Source organism: Lynx canadensis, chromosome B2 (genome assembly GCF_007474595.2).
Source record: "Lynx canadensis isolate LIC74 chromosome B2, mLynCan4.pri.v2, whole genome shotgun sequence".
NCBI lineage: Eukaryota > Metazoa > Chordata > Mammalia > Carnivora > Felidae > Lynx > Lynx canadensis.
In genome coordinates, this window is record NC_044307.1 from 3,904,794 (window position 1) to 3,930,473 (window position 25,680).

The 25,680-nt window shown below is 44.2% G+C and overlaps 1 protein-coding gene and 1 long non-coding RNA gene across 2 annotated transcripts in view; one reads left to right on the top strand and one right to left on the bottom strand.

Annotated features, from left to right (window-relative positions):
- The first annotated feature begins 1,088 nt into the window (after positions 1-1,088).
- Positions 1,089-24,267, top strand: SLC17A3 (solute carrier family 17 member 3). The gene is made up of 13 exons (XM_030314682.1): positions 1,089-1,153; positions 6,835-6,952; positions 11,844-12,055; positions 12,465-12,698; positions 12,784-12,871; positions 17,729-17,815; positions 21,049-21,167; positions 21,294-21,455; positions 22,177-22,306; positions 22,407-22,554; positions 22,845-22,935; positions 23,851-23,987; positions 24,071-24,267. Exons 2-12 carry the CDS (start codon positions 6,862-6,864, stop codon positions 23,983-23,985), a joined length of 1,497 nt encoding a protein of 498 aa, XP_030170542.1. The 5' UTR covers positions 1,089-1,153; positions 6,835-6,861; the 3' UTR covers positions 23,986-23,987; positions 24,071-24,267.
- The window catches only part of LOC115513499, a 50,885-nt gene continuing 43,219 nt past the window's right edge, over positions 18,015-25,680 (bottom strand). Inside the window, exon 3 of the long non-coding RNA XR_004343594.1 lies at positions 18,015-18,707. This is a non-coding gene — a long non-coding RNA (uncharacterized LOC115513499). The remainder of the gene's footprint in view (positions 18,708-25,680) is intronic.

Genomic DNA, 25,680 nt, shown 5'->3' on the forward strand with positions numbered 1-25,680 from the left:
TGAAATTTACATCCCCCCTTCCTGCATCATGAACTTTGACCGTCCATGCTTAAATCCCCCAAGTGCAAAGGGACAAATCCGCTTTTCTTTTCTCTTCTTATCTTTTAAGAATACCATACAAGTTGCCTAAAAGAAGGGTGAGAAGACACATAATGAATGCTAGGTAAACAGGAGCTCTGAATCTCCGAGGCTGGGCTCCTTCTGAATTCTTGAGCTCAAGGATGCTCTCTGCCGGCTCCCACTCTTCCAAGGTGCGAGCGGGTGGTTTACTCCCCCACCCAGGACAGTTCAAATAGATACAAAGAGCCACGCTCCAAATCAGAAGGAGATCTCTGGGGCCATAAACCAAGAAGGAACTCAAAGTCAAGGCGATGAGTAGGATCTGAAGCAAGGAGGCTCCCAAGCACAGGTTTAATTTTCCACGGCTGGAGACGGGCTGGAACACTGTCATGGGAAAAGGGGTCTGCTGTGTAGGCACCGAGCATGCGGGGAGCTGGAAACGAACCATCTGCAGGAAGCTGGGGGTGACCCCTTCGCCTCCTCTTTGAGCTGAGGACGAGGAACTACAGACAAGTGAGGAGGTTTTCAGCCACGTAGGGGTATTGTCGAAAACGAGCCAAGCAAAAGAAACTGAGAGGCGATGACCTCGACTGTGCCCTCGTGGCTCTTCCCAATCCACGTTGCTTACTGTCCAAAGTGAGTTATGGAATAGTCCACACTGCATGGCAGCAGGTATACAAACTTAAGTCGCAGACAAAGCATTGCTTTATATAGTTTAGGAACCCACCTACGGGTAGTTAAAATAAAACAGTATGGAGAAACTTCACTGAATTTATGTGAAATGGTTTTGTTATTATGGGGTGTCAAAAAAGAAAGGACAAGGAAAACCAACAGGGAAGGTCAAGCTGATCTGTAACATTATGATTCACATATTTCAAAGAAAAAAAAGAACAAAAATTCACAGGGAAAAAAACACAAGGGAGAAAAAAAAAGATTCCACTTTTTGTATAAATCTCATTGGATGAATCTCGTTAATGATTAGCAATTCGAGTCCCAGGGTAGGAAAGAAGCCTCAGCCTTCTGCTGGGAGTGAAGGGAGAGAGCACTAAGGAGTAGCTAGTTCTGTCTAAGTCATCCCTCGGACACTAAGTTGGTAAGTCACTTGTCCTACCGATTCATATGAAACTCTAAGGGTCCTTTCTGTGTAAAGACTGACCATTTTTATATGCTCCCAGAGTCCCATATTGATTTAAAAATAAGGTGAGGGAAGATGTAGAAACCCCTACTTTCTTTCTTTTTGTTAACGTTTATTTATTTTTAAGAGACAGAGCATGAGTGGGGGAGGAACAGAGAGAGAGGGAGACACAGAATCTGTAGCAGGCTCCAGGCTCTGAGCTGTCAGCACAGAGCCCGACGCGGGGCTCGAACCCATGGACTGTGAGATCATGACCTGAGTCGAAGTCAGATGCAAAACCCTGCCTTAACAAGGCAGAGGGAAGCGAGGTACAAGCAGGGAGCTGAAGTCTTGTGCCTGATCGTCCATAAACGTGCATAAAACGTCAACTGTGGATGGCATTTTCAAGAAACAGGGACTCTAGTGAGGGGTGTAGAAGCTGAATTTGGGGGGTTAAATTCAGGGGCCTGTGAAACAAGTATCAGCTCTTTTATTTACCAACTGGGTGTTCTGGACGAAGAGTGTCAAAATCTCCACCTAGGGTTGATGTAAGCTGGTCGGTACAGTAGTTAGGAGCAGAGGCTGGCATGACTTCCATTATACCAACAGCTGGCAGGACACAAGGAACAGATGGAGGGTAGCGTCCAAGAAATATTTCAGATAAGAAGCAACGGGCCACCACCTCTCCATCCCTTACACGAAGATTCGCTGCAACCAAGACGTCTGTACTGGGCTTTTCTCTTGGACGGATTCATAGCGGCAACAGGCTATGCCTGGCGTGCTGAAGGACCCCAGCCTCTTGTAATCAGGTTCATCCCCTTGGTTTCCCTCCCGGACCAAAGAGGGTCCAGGGCTTTGACACAAGATAAGGCTGGGGGCTCTTGTCCAAGGCAGCATCTAGAAGAATGCCGAGCTGAGTCATGACTCACGAGATGATGAAAATGTAACCAAACCAAGATGGCTGAGGAGAGAAGAGGAATTGCGGAGATGGGGGCGATGGAAGGGCACTAGGGTCAACAGCAGTTGGTAGGTGGGGTTGAGGGCAGGTGAAAGAAAATCAGAGAGAGTCCTCAAGGCAGGAACATAGGAGCTGCAACTTTTTGATGGCACTTGTGACCTCACAGATGTTAGTGGGACACCCATGGCTTGAAACCTAATGGTCTGTAGGAAGTTGACCTTCAGTGTGATTCCTTGGGAGCACTACCTGGAAGCAGAAACATCTCAGGATGCCATATACAGTCTCTGACCCAGGCGACCAGCACAGTGTTCTGGACCAATACTGGAAAATCAAGGTAGCTGTTTGTAAAAAATTACATATATATATATATATATATATATATATATATATATATATAAAATCATAGATATGGTCATATCATAGACATGGGATTGGGCACCGAGGTTTCCAGAGCAAGGCATGTCTGGCTGTCTAGAATAGAGATAATAGAGAACTAAAAGTACCTGAGATGACTTTACCCAGGTTATTATTTAAGCGTCTGCTTCCAAGAAAGCTGATACCCTGAGAACACTGTTAATAAATACTGAGATAGTATTCCCGTTTATGAGTCTTGAAAGTGACTTGAAAATGGACAAAAAGATCTTCTGTGGAATAGAGAAGTTTCACTGGGGATGCCATCCTGGAGACATTGACTCAGCGCTGGAGAGTTCAAGAACTCCGTCCTGCCATGATAGAAAGGTCCCAGACACACACCTTTAAGAATAGGTCAAGTTATGGGAAACCAGGAATGTGGCACGCCGTAGTGCTTTCATCCAGTGGAATGTGGCCTCAAACCCAGGGGACAGGATGTTGCTCTCCGTCCTCAGGGCCCGCTGTGAGGCAGTCCAGGCATAAAAGCAAAGAGTAAAATAGCCTTAAGTTCGAGATCACTCTATAATCACTATATGCTGTTGCTTGTCTGTGGAATGATTACGGCACCATGTGCAAAGTTCGGCCAGCTAGGATGTCACGGACGAATTTCAGTGCCTGAGACTCAAGCTCACGGTTCTCCTGGTGTCCCTGAAAATGGCGTAGCATACAGTTGAAAGAAGCCACGAAAAGGAGACGGCAAGACATTAAGTCCAGGTGGTTTGAAGAACACGGTCCAGGTAGGCAACAAACTGATTGTTCGTAAAGCAAAAGGATGCTCAGTGTATCACACGGATCAGACAGCCGTCTGTCTCCGGTCCTGGAGATAGGACCTGGAGAAGCCAACAAGCCACACAGAAGGATACTTGGTTCGTAGAATTGGGCCAGCAGCCACCGGTCAGTGGAAACAAATAACACTTGGAATTTAATCCTGGGACTTGTGTAGGATGGAATCCCTCTTTATTCTTTTCCGTGAGAACCACCACGTCTTTGGGAAGTGGGAGGGCCTAATGAATCTCCCGACATACTCATGTTTGTAGAGGAGTTTGGTCCGAGTGCCTTGTGCTGGGACGTAAAGTAAGAATGAACGTGGATCCCAGGCACCAGATTCCACATCTGTTCGTTCAGCAGGGAAACAGGGCCTTTGCTCCTGGGGGGCGGGAGGGGATGGTGCAGGGGAGACTTCCCTATAACCGGCTCTCTGGAATTCCTGAAACAGGGTGTCAAATGATATAAATCCCTCTAGGAAAAATTTTAAATGCCGAGGGCAAAATAAAAAATGTGGGTTCATAGTAAATGGTTGCACCAAGTGCAGAGGCCCAAGGGGAAGATGGGTGACGGGTTTCCTTACCCTGGTGGTGCGCTGGTATTTCCCAACTGGCTTTCCAGGGTGGGAAAAACACATATGCAAACACACATGGGTATATTATAAATTTTATCGGGGCGCCTAGGTGGCTCAGTTGGTTAAGCATCCAACTCTTGATTTTGGCTCAGGTTATGATCTCATGGTTTGTGGGATCGAGCCCCATGTTGGGCTCTGCGCTGACAGCATGGAGGCTGCTTGGGATTCTCTCTCTCCCTCCTTCTGCCCCTCCCTCACTCACACTCACTCACTCTCTCTCAAAATAAAGAAATAAACTAATTTTTTTTAATTTTACCGATAGAATCTGAGGCACACGGTTTATGAATAATAATATACAATACTGTTATTATAAGTTCTGTATAGTCAGTTGATTATCATGTAGTACTGTCCTTTGTCTCCAGGTTTATTGAGGTGTAGAAAACAAATAGACATTTTGTGTACCTAAGGTGTAAAACTTTCATGTATTTTTGCTAAACGCTGTGTTGGTAGCAACCTATGGCTGAAATTCAACCACAGTTTGACAAATGAAATTGAATCTCCATCTGCCAATTCTTCCCAATATATTTGTTGTCATTAAATGTCATACCTGATCTACTGTTGAATTACTTCTCTCTCATACAGATTATATTCACCAGACCGAAACCATTTTCAGCTTGCACACTCTGAATCACAACAGTCCAAAAATTTTTATTATTATTTAGCTTTTTATATAGTTGCAGGGATCGGAACTGTTTGATTCTACATTACCATCTGCAAAATGCATACATTTTCCAAATTAACTTCATGTTACTGAAATTTACAATACCACGTGAGAGTTAACATAAAATTTCTGACACTAATATCTTTATACATTTTTTTAAAGGGAGAATTCCATACATCGCCATACCTCCTTCTCTTCCCCCTTTATTTATTTTTTATTTTTTGAGAGAGAGAGAGAAAGTGCTAGGCAGGGAGAAGGACAGAGGGAGAGAGCGAGAGAGAATCCCAAGCAGGCTCTGTGCTGTCAGCGCAGGGCTCAACATGGAGCTCGGACTCAGGAACCGGGAGATCATGACCTGAGCCAAAATCAAGAGTTGGACGCTTACCCGACTGAGGCACCCCCGCATGTCTAACATAATATTATTTAACAAATTTCTTAAGTCCAGGAAATCAACAAATCAAGCCCAAATTTGTACCATTTGTCTTTTTTGTTTTTCCATGTGAATACTCCAGTTGTGGCCAGTTTCAAGCCACCAACATGACATCACTGAATTCAGAGTTAGGAAGAAATATGCAACACCACGTCTTTATATAGTATTCCCACCATCTAGATGCGGGAGACATGAACGAGTCCAAGAGCATACCCAAGAGTAAAACTCAGTGACATAATTATGAAGTCATGGGCTGCAAATATTTACCTTTTTAAACTGTTATTTTCTTTCATTCCAAATTTATATAATTTAATTGCCAATAATGGCTGTTTTCAACAACCAGCTTGCAAAATTCCTAGAAATGTAGCAGTCTGCTTTTGCCGACCCATGTGACCTGACTCCAATACCCCACGGTCTTACCCCGTACCCTCCTCTCTGACGGAGCCATCTTGTGTTCTCTGGTTTTCCTATCTCAATTCAGGTTCTGCCTTCATCTATTTACATAATTTTTCCCTATATAGCTTAACATTTCTGATGATGCCTGTTTGGTTGTCATGTTGTTTTTTTGTGCGTGTTTGTTTGTTTGTTTTGTTTTGTTTAGGACTTCCATGTAAAGTGCTTCTACAAAAAGCCAACCACCCTCCCATCCAGAAATTATTGTATTTCTTGGTGAGACAACTGTCAGATGTCACATGGCCCTAATCAAAGAGTCTAAGGAAGGGGAAACTAAGAACGTGATCCAACATCAAAAGTTGAGAGGGCTCAGAGTCTTAAGCTTTTGTCTGTGGCTGCTAAAATGAGTATATTCAAACATGTGGGCATTGTTTCTGATCTCAGACCCAACTGCTAAGGAATCACATTTTGATCATCCAATTTTACCTCCATTTTCCCTGCCAGATTATAGACATGGTTTTAGTTTTTCATGCTATGGGTCAGTTAAAACCAACCTCACAATCCCAACTACCTGTTAATTAAACAACAGGATATTTATAACTTGAAGCCAAGCAGATCCTGCTTGTAATAGAAACGTTGTGCATCTGAGGCGGTCGTGGGTCCAAATTGTAGGGACCCCAAACAACTATTAGTGCCTAGATCCCCATGTTAGTTATTTCCAGAACTTCGCAGACACATTATCATCTGTGGCCATAAATAATACGGGATTAAAATTGCATCATCACATGCAAATATGGTCCCCAAGTATTAGTGACATACATACAGGAACCCTCACGGGGGGTCAAATGGGGAAGCAGTTTGGGAATCATGGGGGCACTAGAAAGCAGGTTTTCGGGTGCAGTAGAAGATTCCAGAGGAGCACAGTTCTGAAGTGACCCACATCTGTGGTGGCTCTGACAACGATGACAGTAGACTATGTGACAACCACTCGTTGAGTGCCAGACCTGCGCAGTCTATTGAACCCTTGTGATCCTTGATGAAGGTGCTGCCGCTGTGGTGGTGGTGGGTATTCTTACAACAGATAAGAAACGGAAACACACAAATCTGCTCCTGGTGACACTTGGCATGTTAGGTAAATCATGAGCCTGGATTTGAACTTGGAAATGCCCAGATCCAAAGCCAGCACTCTTACCCTGGCACACAGGGACCACTCTAGATCCTAATAATAAACAGTTCCTCCCGTTAGGCATGGTGCACTGGTTGTAGGAGGCCTGGAGGGAATAATGATCCTTCCAGGACCCCACCCACATGAAATGGCCTAGCTTTAAATTGTTTGGTGACCACTGTTTATGCGTATCAGAGGAGTCTCTCTTGGCTGACACCTGTGGATTGCATATTGCCCCGATAGGTGAAAAACATCTGGGGAAAGAACACGATGGCCACCATGACGGAATTGAGTCCCACAGCAGGGAAGACTAAACACTCCCAAGATACACGAGTGGATGAGAGTCTCGTTCCCAAGAAAGGTAAAGTCAACCTTGACTCCTTGGGTTTAGGATTTGGTAGTGGATTCTTTACGTGCACTGTCATAAGACAAACAAATGAATTCAGAGAAGTTGTTGAATTCTTTTTAAAAATCAGGTAATATTAATGTGTGCTTTTCAAATATATGAAGGAAATAAATATCACTGTTTGAAAAAAATCTTGCATTTCTGAGGATTATCTTTTAATCTTTGTCCATGTGCATTTACAGTTTTTGATAGTTGCTGCCAAATTTGTATACACCCACTATTGTGTATTCTTCTTGTCGCTGCATGGAATATTGTAAACATAATTGTATTGCTTAATTAGGTATAGTAAGAAAACTTTTAATTTGACCACACATACTTTTCCATATTGCTTTATAATACTCACAACTATTCTTAAGGATGCGTATTAGTGTTTCAGGATGTCCAATAGATAGAGCATTATTTACCTGAAAAATCCTCTTGCGGTTGGAAATTTAAGTTAGAGTTTTGTTTTGCTACTAAGCTATCTTTACATATATTATACATATGCAAATATTCTTTAACATAGCACTTGTCCGAAGTTGGAATTATTATTTCTTCAGTGTATATTCCTAAGAAATGAAAATTTTGATGCAAAGGCCGTAAATATTTCCTTTCCACTGGCCACCATAGAGACCTTAGTATTCAGTCTGAACTAAAGTGAAGCCACATGGAGGATTTTGAGTGGAAGAGGGGGTGATCTAATTTGTGGCATGACTACAACAGTTCATTTGCTATATTGTAAATAGATTGGAGGGGCACCTGGGTGGCTCAGTCGGTTGAGCGTCCAACTTTGGCTCAGGTCATGATCTCGTGGTTCATGAGTTCAAGCCCCGTGTCAGGCTCTGTGCTGACAGCTCAGAGCCTGGAGCCTGCTTCGGATTCGGTGTTTCCCTCTCTCTCTGCCCCTCCCCCAGTTGCTCTCTCTCTGAACTAAATTAACATTTAAAAAAACATAAAATAGATTGGAAGCAGGAAGTCAAGTTAAAGGCTATTGCAAATATCCAAGCAAGAGGTGTTGGTAGCCAGAATCCTCTGGAAACAGCTCTAAACCAAGAGACAGCAATGGCTCTGGTGAGAAGTGGTTGGATTCTGTACACATTTTCCATGTAAAGACAATAGTATGTTCCAGACAGACTGGATCTAAGGTGCAAAAGAAAGAAATCAAGTGTCTGGAAGGATAGAATTTCCATCATCTGAGTTGGGAAAGAATGTGGGTGGACCAAGCTTGGGAGGGAGAGCTCAGGCATTCAGTTTGATAGATTCAGAATCTATTAAGTTTGATTTTTTGATTAGCTTATCAATTGATTTTTAGTGGGACAAAAAATGACACATCTTAAAATCAATGGCAGCTTTAACTTGACAAAACGCACTGCTACAGTATTATACCTTGACTTTATTTTGATTTAAAATATGAGATATTGTTCCAACTTTATTTTTCCATATATCTAACCAGCTAGCTGAGAATCACATGTATAATTTAGCTTTCCTCCATGAATTGCCGTAATGTCCTTTACTCACTGTATGATTTTTTTGGATGTTTTTCTATTGTTCCTTAGATTTTCTCTTTTTATTGGTGTCTTATTTTAGCCTTGTAACAAATTTCAATGCTGTGTAATGCAAACATCTTTCAATGTATGCCCTCTCCTCCAAAAAAACCTTACATGTAGTCTGTTAATATATATAACGCATCTTTATTATTTGACGCCAACCGTATTTATTTTCTATCCCTGCAAACATATTACCACAAACTTAATGGCCTAAAATGACACACATTTACGATGTCACAACTTCTGTGGGTCAGGGGTTAAGACACGCTTTGGTTTAGTTGGTTCTTCTCTACATCTCACAAGGCTGCAATTGAGCAGTTGTCCAGGTTGTGTTCTCATCTGGAGGCTAGACTGGGGAAGATCCCACTTCCAAGATCATTCAGGTTGTTGGGAGAATTCATCCCCTTACAACCGTACAGCTGAAGGTCCTGGTTTGGGCAGGATTTTGGCTAGAGGCCACTCTCTTGTCCTAGAGGCAGCCCATAGTTCCTTACCGTGTGGGCTTCTCCAACTCTCTGCATCCTTTATCAAGCCCATAAGTAAAGTATCCAGCTTCAGTCTGGAGTCTTATAATGAAAATCATGAGAGTGCATCCCTTCACTTGCTGGCTAGAAGCAGCTCATAGGTCTTGCCCCCATTCGAGTGGAGGGGATTAGACACATTTGTGAACTCATGAGGTGGGAATCACTGGAGTCACCCCAGGCTCTGTTTGTCACATCATGTTAAAAAACAAGTCTCCTGGACTCTGATTAGAGTAGTATCGAATTCTTCCATATATAACCTTCAAGTTTCAAAAGTCGATGATTTCATAGTGTCAGTGCTCTCTTCCAGCGGTTAAATACTATGCCTATAAGATATTTATTAATTTGCACACACTCACACATACATACAAACTCACACACTCTCATGTAGCTAAGGGTAATCCTTGAAAATATTTCACAGCCAGCATGACGCTGGCACCAATCTATTAGAGTGGATATGGCTGGAAGGATTCATCCATTATGGACATAGGACAGAAAAAATCTTTAAGGACACATGTAGTAGCTTGTAGGAAATACTTATTAGCAAGCAAGCATCAGGCTTAGCCTTTTAAACACATCCTCTACTTAATCTTTCAGCAACCTAACGAGACCGGTGTTCAACCCACTCATTTGTGAGCCATTAGTCTCTTGGTTTGCTGATACTGTTTTTCAGTAGCCTTTGGTCTCTAAGATCCCAGGCTATGTGGAGAAATCAGAGAACACAAGAACTCACAAATTATTAGTTGACTTGATTGACATAAGAAGTCACCACCCAGCTTTGAATCAGGAAGGAAAACTTTCACAAGAATATTGTATTTGAGCTTCTCACTCTAATTTGGGTATGTTTTACAGTTTTTTTTCCAAATTCTGCCTCCCTCACCCCATTCACTAAATGAGAAAACAGTATGTCCTTGTGGGGGAAGACTCTTTTGTTATCTCAAGGTACCTCCTTCCTTGAAGTTTTGAGGACTTCTTGAAGACACACAGGGACCTCTTATCCCACACCATGTAAACCCCACAGATAAGTGCACTTGACTTACAGCAAAGGTATTCTCATGGGGTAATCTAGGACAAAGTAAAAGCCATCATATACTTGCCCAACAATGGTTAACAGCATAGACACCTGACACATAGCGGGTCTCTCTGTATCTATGTCCTTCTCATCCATAAAATGAGGATAGCCGTGGTAGCGGCTTCAGAGGATTTAGTGAATTAATTCTCAGTCATTATGTTCCATGACCTATCGGAGCCATCTGACGCACCTGCTGACTCCCTCCTCCCTGAAGCCCTTTTCCCCTGGGCTTTCAGGACACCACACTCTCCTAGTTTTCTTCCAAAACCTACTGATCATCCCTTTTCAGTTTCCTTTGTTGGTCTCTCCCCATTCATTTGGCCTTTCTAAACATTGGAACCCCCAGGGTCAGTCCTTGGTTCTCTTCTCTCTGTGTTCTCACTTCCCAAATATCATGGCTTCAGGTATCACGTGTAGATTATTAACTCCCAGTCTTATACCTCAACTCCTACCTCTCTTCTAAACTCTAGAGTTGTGTATCCAACAACATTCTCAACACTCAGAGTGCCTAAAAGGGAGCTTTGTTGGTCCAACAATAAGTTGTTGATCCCCACACTCCCCAAACCCCTGCTCTGGCCACACAACTCCCTTCCTCAGTGAACCTCAACTCTACTCTTCTAGTTCCTAGACAAGAACCTCTCTGGTGCCCATCCCCCACTGGTCTGTAAAACCTAAAGCTTGATTTAGTGTGCCTTTCCCCCCCACCCCGCGGGTCCCTTTGGGATCCGATTACATTTTCCCACTTCTGCTGCTCCCACCACAATCCAATGCTCCTCACTTCTCTTCTGCATTATTGCAATAGCCTCTTCCCGGCAACAGCCATCTTCCCCAGAAATACAAAAACAGCCTTGAATGCTGTGCTCATTTCTCTTTCTGCTATTTTTTTCGCTATATTTTTTCATAGTTTGTAGTTGTCAATTTCTCTAATGAGAAAATCTTTCTAGGGGCTTGATTTTAAACTTTAAATGAAAGCTTGTCCTCAATGACTGGACACATGCAGAGAACAATCATCTACCCCAACGAACAATTCCCTCAGAGTTTAAAAAATTACATTTTCTATATATAATGTGTAATATAGGACATACAATATAAATTATGTAATTTAATTAAATTTAGTTGATTAGGGGCGCCTGGGTGGCGCAGTCGGTTAAGCGTCCGACTTCAGCCAGGTCACGATCTCGCGGTCCGTGAGTTCGAGCCCCGCGTCGGGCTCTGGGCTGATGGCTCGGAGCCTGGAGCCTGTTTCCGATTCTGTGTCTCCCTCTCTCTCTGCCCCTCCCCCGTTCATGCTCTGTCTCTCTCTGTCCCAAAAATAAATAAACGTTGAAAAAAAAAAATTAAAAAAAAAAATTTAGTTGATTAAATTATGTGACTTAAATAGGTACATATACTTCCTTATATGTATATAAAATGTATATTTTGCCACATAGGTATTTACTTCCGAGTAATTTCATCAACTGTAGAATACGATAACCCAAGAATGGGAGAGACAAAACCATAGGAAGGATAGATGCCTCAGAGCAAGTCAGTCTCTACACAGTCATGGTATGAAAACAACCTTCAGTTCAACTCAGTGATTGCCTCCTTTTGTATCTTTCCTAAAGCCAATAGCAAAGCCATTTAACTCATTAGGTGATGGTCTGTGGTACCTTCCTGTGGTATAACTTGCGAGAAGCAAATGATGGCTTAATAAGGAAAGCACTAATGTCATGTTATGATATTTCCAGTTCTAAGCTTCCGCTCCACTCGCTATGGAATAGCCTTTATCGTACATTTCTGCAATTTTATACTGATGGCACAGTATGCTGCCATCAACATCAGCATGGTGGCCATGGTCAACGGCACAAACCATCAGTCCCAGTTTAATGGCTCCACCGAGAGTCTGCCTCTTGACGCACTTGGTGGCTCAAATGATGCGCCAAACAGTCTTCCAGCAGAGGTAAGCAATACGAGATTTAAGCTGTGTTCTTGTTTTTGCTGTTTGTTTAGAGCTTATATGTTAAAAAGTTTTATTTGGCGGGGGGGCACCCGGGTGGCTCAGTCAGTTAAGCGTCCGATTCCTGAGATTTTGGCTCAGGTCATGATCTCACGGTTCGTGAGTTCGAGCTCTGCATTGGGCCCCACGTTGACAACACAGAGGCTGTTTGGGATTCTCTCTCTCTCTCCTTCTCTCTCTGCCCCACCCCTGCTCGTGCTCTCTCTCTCTCTCAAAATAAATTAACACTTAAGAGAAGTTTTACTTGGCAAAATAGTGATTTGAAAGCAAGTGAGAGATATAAAGAGGTGTCTTCAGTTATGTAAGAACCTTCCTGTAAACGGCTTACTACAGCATTCTCTGTTTCTTCAAGGCCCCTGTGTATGACTGGAGCCCTCAAACCCAAGGCATCATTTTTGGTTCTGTCAACTATGGCACGATGCTGACAATGGCTCCCAGCGGGTACCTGGCTGGAAGAATAGGAACAAAGCGTGTGGTTGGCGTTTCTTTGGTTGCATCCTCCCTTCTCATTTTCTTCACCCCGCTGGCGGCTGACCTGGGGCTAGCCTTCCTCATTGCAACTCTAACAGTCCAGGGCCTAGCCCAGGTATCCAGACAGTTTGCGAATATGAAATGGATATGAATTTCTACATGGCACCACATACCAACAGCTCTAACTGTTTTGACTTCAGGGCTCGATATTTGGGGGCCAGCACGCGCTTTGGGAGAGATGGGGTCCTCCATGTGAACGAAGCCGCCTCTGCACCCTCGCTCTATCAGGTAGAAACACATAACTGAAATGAGTCCGCTCAATCCAACATTCTCACCCTGGGGTACGTGAGAATTTCTCTGTTGAATGTGTTTTTCTTTTTTCCTCAATGGTGACCAAATATTTATAAATTAAGGAGATGGATCCTTTGTGCCATGACTTTCAGATTTTTGTTTTTTATTTTTCATTAACTTTTTTGATTCTTTATTTTTTTTCAATGTTTTTTTATTTATTTGGGACAGAGAGAGACAGAGCATGAACGGGGGAGGGGCAGAGAGAGAGGGAGACACAGAATCGGAAACAGGCTCCAGGCTCCGAGCCATCAGCCCAGAGCCTGACACGGGGCTCGAACTCACGGACCGCGAGATCGTGACCTGGGTGAAGTCGGACGCTTAACCGACTGCGCCACCCAGGCACCCCTTTTTAATTTTTTAAATGTTATTTTTCGGAGAGAGAGAGAGAGAGAAAGAGACAAAGTGCGAGTGGGGGAGGGGCAGAGAGGGAGGGAAACACAGAATCCGAAGCAGGCTCCAGGCTCCGAGCTGTCGACACAGAGCCCGACGCGAGGCTCGAGCTCACGAACCGTGAGATGGTGACCTGAGCTGAAGTCGGACGCTCAATCCACTGAACCACCCAGGTGCCCCGCTTTCTGTCATTTTTCCCCAAGTTGTCATTTATAACACGGCTTTGCTTATAATGACTTTTCCTATGTGTAAAAAATATATTCTTGCATATTTAAATTGATCATCCTTTTCTTTTTTGGCTTCTGGATTTTGAGTCATAGATGGACAAGTTACAAAGGCATCCACCCACGTTTTTCCTTGAACTTGCCTGATTTCGTTTTCATACCTAAATTTCTAATACACTGGGAGTCTATATTGGTATTCTATGTATGAGGTACAGATCTAACTTAATCTTCTTTGGCAGAGTTCTCAGTTGTTCTGAGAACTGCTTTCTGATCATGATTTGCCTGGACAGTGTATCTGGAATGAATATTCTAAAAATATTGGGGAAGAATGAAAAACAGAAAGAATAGGGCTAACAACCAGGAGACTGATGAAGCAGTTTCTGGATAAGAAAACTGGGGTAACTCCCCAGCTAACTTATGGATCACAAGGGAGTCAGGGACTCTTCAAGCCCAGAAAATAAGACACACATACACACACACACCCTGACTGATCTCAGCCCCCTCTGGATCCTCTAGAGCCCTTTACAACCCTGGAGAAGTATTTTCTGTCACCAGAGCTCATATCCACTGATAGGGGAATAGTCCACTAATTTGGACTATGAGGAAACTCACATCCGTCATCGCAGCTGACTAATGGGGCTTCTCAAGCATTGAGATTGACCCCCCTCCCCCCACAAAACCTCAAACATTTTAAAGAAAACAAGAGCACAAAAGAGAGAGACCAAACTCAAAAACTGTGAGAACAAATCCAAATGAAGAAGAAATTAAAAGAAACTTTTACATGATTAACCAATACCACGGGAGAGATCTAAGGGACTATGTATCATAACATTTATTTAAAAAGAAAAAACCGTCAGAACGGCGAGCGTCCAAAAGACAAGAAATAATAAGGGTTGGTGAGGATGTAGAGAAAAGAGAATCTCTGCGTCCTATTTGTAGGAATGTAAATTGGTGCAGCGACCGTGGAAAACAGGATAGAGGTTCCTCAAAAGCTAAAAATAAAAGTACCATACCACCCAATAACTGCACATCTGAGCATTTACCTGAGGGAAATGAAAACACCAATGCAAAAGACATATGCACTCCTGGGTTTACTGCAGCATCGTTTACAATAGCCAAGATATGAAAGCAGCCCAGATGTCCACCAATAGATGGATGGATGAAGAAGATACGGTGTGTAGACATAACGGAATGTTATTTGGTCACCAAAAAGAACGAAATCTTGCCATTTGCAACAACACGAATAAACCCAAAAAGGCTGTTTCGCTAAGTCATGTAAGTCAGACAGAGAAAGACAATTATCGTGCAGTCTCACTTATACGTGGCATCTAAAAGAACCACCAAATAACAATAACAACAGGAAAGAGAAACAGACTCATAAATATAGAGAACCAACCAGTGGTTTCCAGAGGTTGGGTGGGGGTGGGAGATAGGCCAAACAGGGGAGGGAGATTAAGAGATACAAACTTCCAGGTATAAAATAAATAAGTCAAGGGAAGGAAAAGTACGGCGTAGGGAACATACTCGATAATGTTGTAATAATTTAGTATGGGGATAGATGGTAACTATGCTTACTGTGGCATTTTGTAATGTAATTGTCAAATCACTATGTTGTACACCTGAAACTAATATCAACCATGCTTCAATTAAAAATTTAAAAGGAGTAATAAAAAAACCAGACTGCTATAAAAATAGTCGGTAACAAAAAGTATAATCGCTAATATTTTTAACTGCAATGAGTGGCCTGGATACCTAAATGAAGGGAGATGGCCTTCCATGGAAAGCATGGGAGAAAAGTTTAAAATCTTGGAAGGAAGACAGTGACCTTGTAGAAGTAGCTGCTCCCTCCCTCTCGTTTCCTGCTCTATAGGCATAATGCTCCTGGAACAGGTCAACTGACTAGGAGAATCTTGGGAATCTAGAAGACTGCAAGTTCCAGAGGCTTCCTTGTTTTGGGTGTTAGGGACCATCTTAGTGGCCCCAAGAAGGTAGTCTCTACTGGCCTCTAGAAACCTTTTCTGCTTCAGAAGAGCACAGATCCAATGGCTGTCTAAGGGGCCAAGAGGAAGCCATTGGAGGAACCCATCAGTAGGTGGGATGGGCTAAGCCTACCCACCTGCCTCAGTAGTTCTTACAGAAATGGCCATTTCTGGTGATTCTAGGACTTCTCAACAGGCTGAACTGGTAAGCTACTGCTCATCCCGTGAGGTTGAAGGAAGATTTCCCACAAAGACACCTAACGGTGGAAGGGCCCAGTACTGCCAGCCTCTGGGGCAAAACGTACTAGGTCTTTCTCTCCAAGGAACCACAAAGGCACATCTAGAGGCAGGAAACTTTGTAGCCACTTAAGGGAGGAAGGCTAAGCAGACAAAACAGAACTGGTATCTCATATTTGAGGCAGGCCTCATAGGTAATAGAAACACACACACACACACACACACACACACACACACACACACAATCTGAAAATGATGGTTTATCATACAGCAGTGAAAATAGAAAAAAACCCAAAACGCTGCTATTTTCAGACAGCCACACGGGTAGTGTTAGAAACACAAATGCAGAACGAATAAAGCGTGTCTGTTAGGGAAGAAATTGCCTTGATGCAATGTCAGCCCCAAGTACACCACCTGGCAAGCTGTCCCAGAGGTCATGGGGCAAACAGGCTCACAGGCCAAATCAGGCACCGTAATTGTACAGTTAAACTACTTCGAAGCACAGAGTGAGATGTAAGGTGGGAAATCAGGTAACTGAACATGTTTAAGGTAAAGCGGGTGGAATGATCACCCTACCTGGGTCACGTGTGCTGAATGTTCAAACACCCTGTCTCTGTCTGTCTGCTGCGTTATCCTGCCCGTTGATGGTGTGGATGGGAGAACCAGAGCTGGGCTTCAGGCGAGGGAGCCCACGGAGGGGCGGCATCCTGGGCCAGTGACACACACTTGCTCTATGCGAGAGAGACAGGGCCGGGGGGCCTCCACTTAGTCGCTAAAGAACCTGTTACTGCCAGGGGTGTTACTTCTTTCTGTAGGCAGAGTGGTCTGGGGGCCAGAATGGGAATTCCCAGCGGATGGCTGAATGAGGCCCCCACTGTCACAAGTCACCACCACTTGGCTGGTAAACAGGCTTTTTCTAGGAAGGAAAAAAAAAAGCTGATTCAAAATATTTATCAATTTCTGTGCTCTAAATACTACCATCACGGCTGATTTAAAGACAGCAACTTCCAGTCACTGAATGCCGAGTTGGGAAGAGATGTGCACACTTTTCTCTGGTTCCCGCACACCTCCGATTGGATATGCCCGTGAATAGCTAGAGTCTTGTGTTTATAATTATTGCCTACCTAGTATTATGTGTCTGCTGCTCTTTCCACCTTTTTCTATCTACATTCCAACACAAACATATCATTCTTAGCGAATGACTTATCGTTAATGAACACGGCTTATGTATCCTGTCTCTCTCTCGAAAACAAATAAACCTTAAAAAATAAGAAAAATTAATTAAAAACGAAATAAATAGATAATAAATAAAAGGAACAAACAAATAAATAAAAACTCATGCATCTGTAATTTGACAAGTTGATGTTAATCTGGAAAATAAAAACACATAATAGCCCAGTTTTGGAAAAGTTGTTGGAAGGAAGGGTGCCCTACTATGTATGAGAATGCTCTGTGAAGCCAGGGAAATTCAAAGTGTTCTTGGCACCGTAACAGACAAATCTAGCTTTCTGACTGCATGTGGTTTAAATGCCTTTACAAAGAGGTAAGTGTGTGTGTAGATACATATTATATATGTTTGCAGGGAGGAAAGCTATGCAACGATGTATCACATAACAGGTAGTGGTTAATATTAGAGACAAGAGTGGGAACGGACGGGGGCGGCACGTCGCGGACTCTGCTTCGCGGTAATTTACTTTCTCGATAAGCACATGTCACATGACTTGTGTAATTAAAAATTAAAATAACATGGGAGGAAGAAGCATGGCTGTTGTCTGCAATGCTATTAGGGAACTTCCGGAAAAATGGGCCCTCAGGAGAACTAAGTGATAAATCTGAAGTTCACGTATTCTGATATGTTAGTCTGGTTATGGTTGGTGACACTACGTTAACATATCATCCGTCATTCTGTTGGTGTCTATCCAGTGGCGGTCCACAGCCCCACAGGTTACTCTGTCTCTTTGCAGGAATGATGCTGGGAACCTTCACCATCATCTTCCTGGGTGGCATCATCAGCCAAACCCTCGGGTGGCCTTTTGTCTTCTATATCTTTGGTAAGCAGCTGTCTCCCCATTCCAGGGTTTCATATTCAGGGCGAGTGTCCAAGGATCAGTCTGCGATGCTATCAATCTGCCATAAAGCATCATTAGCACGCAGTGGTTGGGCGTGCGCTTCCCCCCCCCCCCCCCCCGCCTCCCCCTGCCCCCGGTTCCGGCTGCAGGTGACGGGCTTGCAGAGCAGTGGTTTGGGACAGATGAAAGAAAGACGCGCAGAGAGCAAGCCACCGCTGTGGGTTTTGTCTCCCATCGAGTGCATCAGGACAGGGGCCTGGGTTGGGTGCAAGCTTCCAAAAGGAGAGAAAACACTAAACACCAACAGGGAGAAGGCAAGGAGGGACCACAACCTGGAGGTCTAGGGCAGGGCGCAAGAAGAGGGAACTCAGCAGAAACAGAACTGAGGAGACAAATCTAAAAGCCGGGAGAGTGTGAGGCAGGAAAGAGCACCCAATAAAGGCAACGACATACAGAGGAAACCCGGTTATTTGCGGGGCACGTGCGTGAAGACATCATCTGAGCCCGTGGTGGGGAAAATCACTGGAAAAGATCAAAGAACAGAATCGAGGACTTGCAAAGAATCGGAGACAGAGTCTGTTGCCACAAGGCAGACTGAAAACACTGACAATTCAGAGGCAGTTGGGCAGAATGCCCACCGCCTTCTTTCTCCAGCGGCTCCAGAGGAAGCGCTGGGGGGCCCTTTGACAAATGACGACGCAAGACCTAAAAGGATCGAACTATTTCTCTGCAAGATAACTGTAGCTCGGACAAAAGCTCAAAAATCTGGTAGAGGAAGATGAAGACACTCAGCACCCACCTCGGTGTCATCCACGATGTCTGGTTCCCATCGTAGATTACCAGGCGTGGCAACATAAAAGCAGGAAGACACAACCTGTAAGAAGAAGAGTAAAAAGATCAATCAAAACGGACGCAGAACTGGCACCGATGTTAGAATAATGGGTGAAGGGTTGCCAAAGTCAATGAAAACTACACGCTCACAGACCCAAGAACAATGGATCTCAAGCACAGGCAACATGAAGAAAACGACATCAAGTTATAGGTAACCGGATGGCTGAAAGCCAGTGATAAAGATGAAAATTTTAAAAGCAGTGAAAGCTAAATACGTATCACACACAGAACAACAGAGACAGTGAAGAGGGTAGCCTTCCTGTCGGAAGCGACGCAAGGAGGAAGGCAGTGAAATAAAAGTTTTCATGTCCTGCAAGGAAAACAAAGAAACAAACCGTCAACATAGAATTCTGGGGGGGAAAATGTCAAAAACAGACAAAATAAGGACATTTTTAGCCACACCAAAGTTGAGAGACTAAGAAATTTAAATTAAAAATAGCAGTACTGTTTTCAATAGCATGGGCAAGTACGTAACATAGGAATAAATCCGACAAAAGGTGGGAAAGACTGATGCCCTGAAAACTGTTCTCATGAAAATAAAAGGATTCTAGAAGAGCCAAATAATTTTGCAAATGAGTTACAAAGTTGGAGGACTCACACTGCCCGATGTTAAGACACAGAAGATTACGCCATTGGGACACGGCAGTGTTGGCATATTGGCAGAAAATAAATCAGCGGAGCACAGTCCCAAACAGACTCACACATAAAAGGTAAGTTGATTTTTGACAAAGATGCAAAGGGAATCCAATGGAGAAAGGAATAGGCTTTTCAACAAGATGTCGCTCAAAAACTGGATACTTTGGTCCAGTCTTATACCCTACACAAAAACAAACTCAAAATAAATCCTGGACCTAATTTTAAAATCTGAAGTTATTATCCTTCCAGAAGAAAGCCTATGAGAAAATCCTTGCTCTCTAGTTAGGCAAAGATTTCTTAGACGTGACACCAAAGGCTTGATCCGTAAAATTACAAACTGATAGGCTGGATTTCATCAGAGTAAAAACTTGTCTTTACGAGCTGTTATTAGGATAATAAAGACAGGGAAAAAATACTTGCAAAACACGTATGTAATAAGGACTTTTATCCAGAATGTGTAAATAATTCTCAACACTCAATTGTAAGAAAACAGAACAAAAAATGGTTTAGCAGTGGCAAAGACGCTTCAGAGAGGGAAAGTAAACACATGGAAAGGTGCTCAACATCTTTCGTCACGAGGGGAATGCAATTAAGAATGAGAGAACCTCTGAACACCTGTTACAATGGCTCATTGTGACACAGTTAAGAAATGTGGATGCGGTCTCTGTCCCCAGGTTCCGACCCAGAGCTCCTAAAACCCCTGTAATTGCCTGAGTGTTATGAACATCTTTTGTCCTAACGAGACAGCTCTTGGTGGACCTGAGACAGCTTCACGATGAGGGCTGGGCACCAGAAAGAACAAACCCGGATTAGAAGCTTGGAAGCTTCAGCCTCCATCCTCCAGGAGGGAAGGAGGCTGCAGGATGAGTTAATAATCTATTATGCCTACGTGATGTCACCTCCCTAAAGATCCCTGAACCGTAGGATCTTCCAGATCGGTGAACACCTCCATGTGCTGGGAGGGTGGCGTATCCCAGCTCCACAGGGGCTCCTGTGCTCAGAACCCCTTCCAGACCTTGCCCTGTGTACCTGTTTGTCTGGCTGTTCATCTGCAGCCTGTACAATATCCTTTGTAACAAACTGGCAGACGTAAGTAAATGTAAGTAAATGCTTCCTTGACTTTGGTGAGATGTTCCAGCCAATTATCAAAACTGAGAGGGGGTTGTAGGAACCCCCACTTTGCAGTCAAGTCAGAAGCGTGCGTAACCCGGGGACCCACTGCTTGTGACTGGCATCCGAAGTGGGGGGCAGCCTTGTGGGACTGAGCCCTCCCCCTGCAGTGTCTGTGCCAACTACCAGTAGTTAGCGTCAAAGCTGAGCCAAGCTGGCGTCCGTGGAGAACTTGGAGGGTTGCTTAATGCGAAAACCTACACGTTTGCCGTCGAAAGCGTGGAAAGGGACAGCTTTCCTTTGGTAATATTAAAAAGGTTGAGAAAACCAAGTCCTAGGGTCTGTGATTTCCATACATATGAATAATCAAGAGATGTAAAAAAAAAAAAAAAGAGGGTTCTAGAAAGTTGTGATATTCGTGCGCTCTTTTTTTTTTTTTTTTTTTTTGAGACTTGCAAAGGGGATATTATGAGCAAGGGCTTGTCCCAGGACTTGCGCTCGAAAATGTGCCAACATAAAAGAAATTTCCACAGAAAGCAGAAACCGGCATGGTAACCAATTTTATCCTCTGCTTACAGGAGGCATTGGCTGCGTCTACTGCCTTCTCTGGTTTGTTCTGGTGTATGATGACCCCGTCTCTCACCCATGGATAAGCGTCACAGAAAAGGAGTATATCGTATCTTCCTTGCCCCAACAGGTACACGTAAGGGCTGCGACCATCTGCAGAGAGCTTGCGTCGGCCTCTGCATTTTGAGGGGGTAACGAAGCTCACGCGTGGGCCCGGCCCAGATCTTACCGTCCTAACCAGTACACTTGTTTCCAGCTCAGCCCTCGTAAGCAGCCTCTTCCGTTCAAGGCCATGCTCACGTCTCTACCCCTGTATGCCATTTGTCTGTGCAGTTTCAGCCATCAGTGGCTGGTCACCATACTGATTGTATACATGCCAACTTACATCAGCTCGGTGTTCAACGTTAATATCAGAGACGTGAGTGCCTTTCCCTCTGGGCCTTTCTCCAGCGCGCATGACTCACCAATCACTTCGTCTTCACAAATCGTTCCATCCAGGAAAGTTTGTCCTCTACTACCTACCACGAAATGATCTAATATTTAACACTCACGCTGGTAGCTTCTCTAAGGACATGACTGAAAAGGCTCCTGATGTTGTTAAGAAAGTAGGATTTCAGGGGCGCCTGAGTGGCTTTGTCGGTTGAGCATCTGACTTCAGCTCAGGTCATGATCTTGCCGTTGGTGGGTTCAAGCCCCCCCTCGGGCTCTGTGCTGATGGCTCGGAGCCTGGAGCCTGCTTCGGATTCTGTGTCTCCCTCTCTCTCTGCCCCTCGCCCTGGCCATGCTCTCTCTCTCTCTTAAAAATAAAATAAGCATTAAAAAAAAAAAAAGAAATGAGAAAGAAAGAATGGTCTTAGGGGCGCCTGGGTGTCTTAGTCAGTTGAGCATCTGACTTCAGCTCAGGTCGTGATCTCACAGTTGGGTGAGTTCGAGCCCCGCATCTGGCTGTCTGCTGTCAGCCTGTCAGCACGGAGCCCAGAACCTGCTTTGGATCCTCTCTCTCTCTCTCTCTCTCTGCTCCTCCCCCACTCTCAGGGCTGTCTTCGGGGTTGTCAGTATGATTATCAGTGGTTTCTCAAAAAAAGGTGTGGGCTCACCACCCCTATTATGATGATTTACTCACGTCTTTTCCCCCTCAGAATGGGTTCCTGTCTGCCTTTCCTTTTATCATTTCCTGGGTCACTGGTATCCTGGGAGGCCAACTGGCAGATTTCCTCCTGACCAAGAATTTTAGGATCATTACCGTGAGGAAAATTGCCACATTTCTTGGTAAGAACAGGGCTTGAGGGTCAGATGATTCACAAAGCATACAAATACAACAGCCAAAGGTGTATCTCATTGTTTAATTTGTCTGTTCCTCGTTCCCTAGGAAGTTTCCCCTCTTCAGTGCTCCTCGTGGCTCTGTCCTACCTCACCCCTGACTACATCACCACAATGACCCTTCTCATAGTCTCATGTGGGTTAACCCCCTTCTGTCAGTCAGGGATCTATATCAACGCCTTAGACATTGCTCCGAGGTAGGATGGTCATCTCCACTCTTATATTTCACCTATTCTGAAAAAGACTTAGCCTGAAGCTTTCTGGGAGCCCCAAACTTTGGGACATAATAAATCACAGGCGAGGACCACAGATGGACCTGTGGCCATTTTTTTCAGGGATGTGGGGAGAGGGGGGTTATTGATTTGTCTCAGTGCCCCTCACTGAACATACACAGTGCAAGTCCTTTCTGATGTAATTACATGAGCAAGTCTGAAGGATACCGTGAAGCATCTCTGGATCTAGCCTGGAACATTCCTGTCACCCACAGGCATTCCAGTTTTCTCATGGGAACCTCAAGGGAATTCGGATACACAGCAGCTATCCTGGCACCCACCATCAGCGGGTTTCTCCTCAGTCAGGTAGAGTGTTCGGGTCAAGGACTCTGAAAATGCTCTGCCAAATCCATTTGTAAAGTTAGTAGTGTCCCTAAAGCATGTGCTTGCGTCGTAGAAAAAGCAAACTGTGGGTAACTTTGTCATGAGGTCAACCTGGCAGAGAAAAATGTAGAACAATTCCTTTCGTGACCTCAGTCTTTCCTTGTTCTGAAGCCAAAGAAGTGATGATCCCCTGGCAACATTCAGTCTTTGAAACTGAAATCACACAGCCGTACCGATATCGTGAGATGGTAAATTCCATGCCCCGATGCAACTTGCCATGTCTTTGGCAACGCGGTGAAATTTTCATCTGCATAACCATCCCAAAGCAGACAAATAGTAAAAGCAGATGTGCTGACGTGTCTCGTACACGCAGGCATGACTGTAGGTATTTCATACGCAGTAATCTCATTTAATTATTGAGGCCCATGCCCATTATGAGAATGGTATATTGTGATCCTCACTTTCTGATGATAAAGCTGAAAATCTGATAGAACAAGTCTTTCCACTGAGAGGATGCAGAGTCAGAATTCTTCCTTCTTAGACCCGTCTAGCTCCAGAGCCTGCAGTGTTTCTCCAACACCACGGCAACGCAAGAAGAAAACACCCTTAGCATACTTGGCGTGTCACGGTTTGCACACAAGAGAAAATGCATGGCACTTCGGTAAATAGTGACAAACGCAGTTCTGTAGGTTAATTGTAAAGGTCCCCAAATCCCATTTATTAGGAATATTCTAAATGCACTCTGAAATTCTTTCTTTCCAACCATCAAGCCTCTTGCAGGAAATGAACGTCTACGTGGAGAGCCACTAGCAAATATGGTCTTCTAAACTATAAATATGGGCTCGTAGCAAAAAAAGGATGAAGGAGGAAACTTTACTGGAGGTTTTGTGTCCTCAGGATCCCGAATTCGGATGGAGAAATGTCTTTCTGTTGTTGTTTGCCATTAACCTATCAGGATTGATCTTCTACCTTATATTTGGAGATGCAGTTGTCCAAGACTGGGCTAAGGACAGGAAACTCACTCGTTTATGAAGGTAAAGGATAGTGGTTTCATCTATGCATTTAACTAGAGGAACACTATTGAAATTTTTAATTTGACGTCCTTTTTCTTCCTTAGTTATCTCACCTCGGTAGGATGGAAAGTCACTGGGCACCTCTCTTCACAAAGGAGAAGCCTTTGGTGATGAGAAGACCAGGGGAGAGAACCTTGTTTGCTGCCATTCTTTTCACATCTGAGATCGGTTCTTTATGTTGCTAAGATTTCCTCCAGGTGAAAATACCCAATGAATGAAAATTCAAATAAAGTGATAGCCATGAACAAAGTTGTCCTCTTCATGGAATTCCCGGTGGATTTAGAAGAACTGTTGTATCAGAGCTAACTGGCCAGACTCACAGTTTCTGGATCTCAAAACAGGAATCGGTGTTTTGAGACTCTGAATCTGAGGACATAACCTCACTAGGACAATAGTTTTTCCTATTTGTAAAAGGGAGTATTAATTTGTATTTGTTAGATCGGATGTGGTCCGCACGCCCCTGCCTTTGTGTGTTCCACTCTTCGCCCTGCTTAGGCCCCGGCCAGCTGACCTGTTTTGTACCCACACTCCCGAGTCCACTGGCCTCTGCTGGATTTTCAATGCAGGCTGAAGAGTGAGGACAGGGAGTATCTCTGTCTCTACGGTTCCTCCTGTGGGGTCTGCCGGTGGCTGATGCTTCCTCTACTGTTCAGATCACCTGACTGGCAGGACTTCCACACATTCTGGTGGCTTCTCTCTTCTCCTGTGCCTTCAGGCCTTTTTTTTTTTTTTTTTTTTTTTTGGCCTTCACTCCATTCCCAATCCTGTGTAAACTGTCTCTTTTTTTTTTTTTTTCAACATTTTATTATTTTTTTTGGGACAGAGAGAGACAGAGCATGAACGGGGGAGGGGCAGAGAGAGAGGGAGACACAGAATCGGAAGCAGGCTCCAGGCTCCGAGCCATCAGCCCAGAGCCCGACGCGGGGCTCGAACTCACGGACCGTGAGATCGTGACCTGGCTGAAGTTGGACGCTTAACCGACTGCGCCACCCAGGCGCCCCTTAAACTGTCTCTTTTAACACCGTCTTCAAATTACCTACCTGGTGTGGGTCTGCCATGTTTTCCTTCCGGGAACCAACCAATTCAGTGGTTCCATCATATAGAAAGTTCACAACATGAAATGGATCAACATGTTTGTAAAATGGTAATTTCTCGGTATCAGTGGGTTAGAGCATGTGCAGAGGGGCCAGGGCCATTTTCTCAGCTGCTCCCCGTGGTGATCTTCACTGTGTAGACAGTACGGCCAGCAAGTCATTTCATACAGAGGTGACGTGGTGGTCACAGTTCTGAATGAAAAGCCACGGCAAGAAGATAGAGGTCAAATCCGAATAAATCCAAAAACAATTACTGAGATCTTGCTCCAGTCTCGAATCTAGGTCCTTGAGATCGGAGAGTCACGATTCTCCAGTCCAGTGTGGAGGACAGCCATGATGGCTGCCAGGGCATGGTCTTAGGCACATGGCAGAGGTACACACCGTCCGTTAAGGGAGACTACGTGAATGGTTACGATCCCATGTGGAAAAGCATGGTGGGGGAGGAGGGAATTCCTTCTGCAAGGAATTCCTGAGCTAAATAGGGAGTTTTATGGTAAGATTCCCCACATTGGAGCCCCACTTGTACAAAAGCATGGGAACAAGAAACAGGATGGATTCTG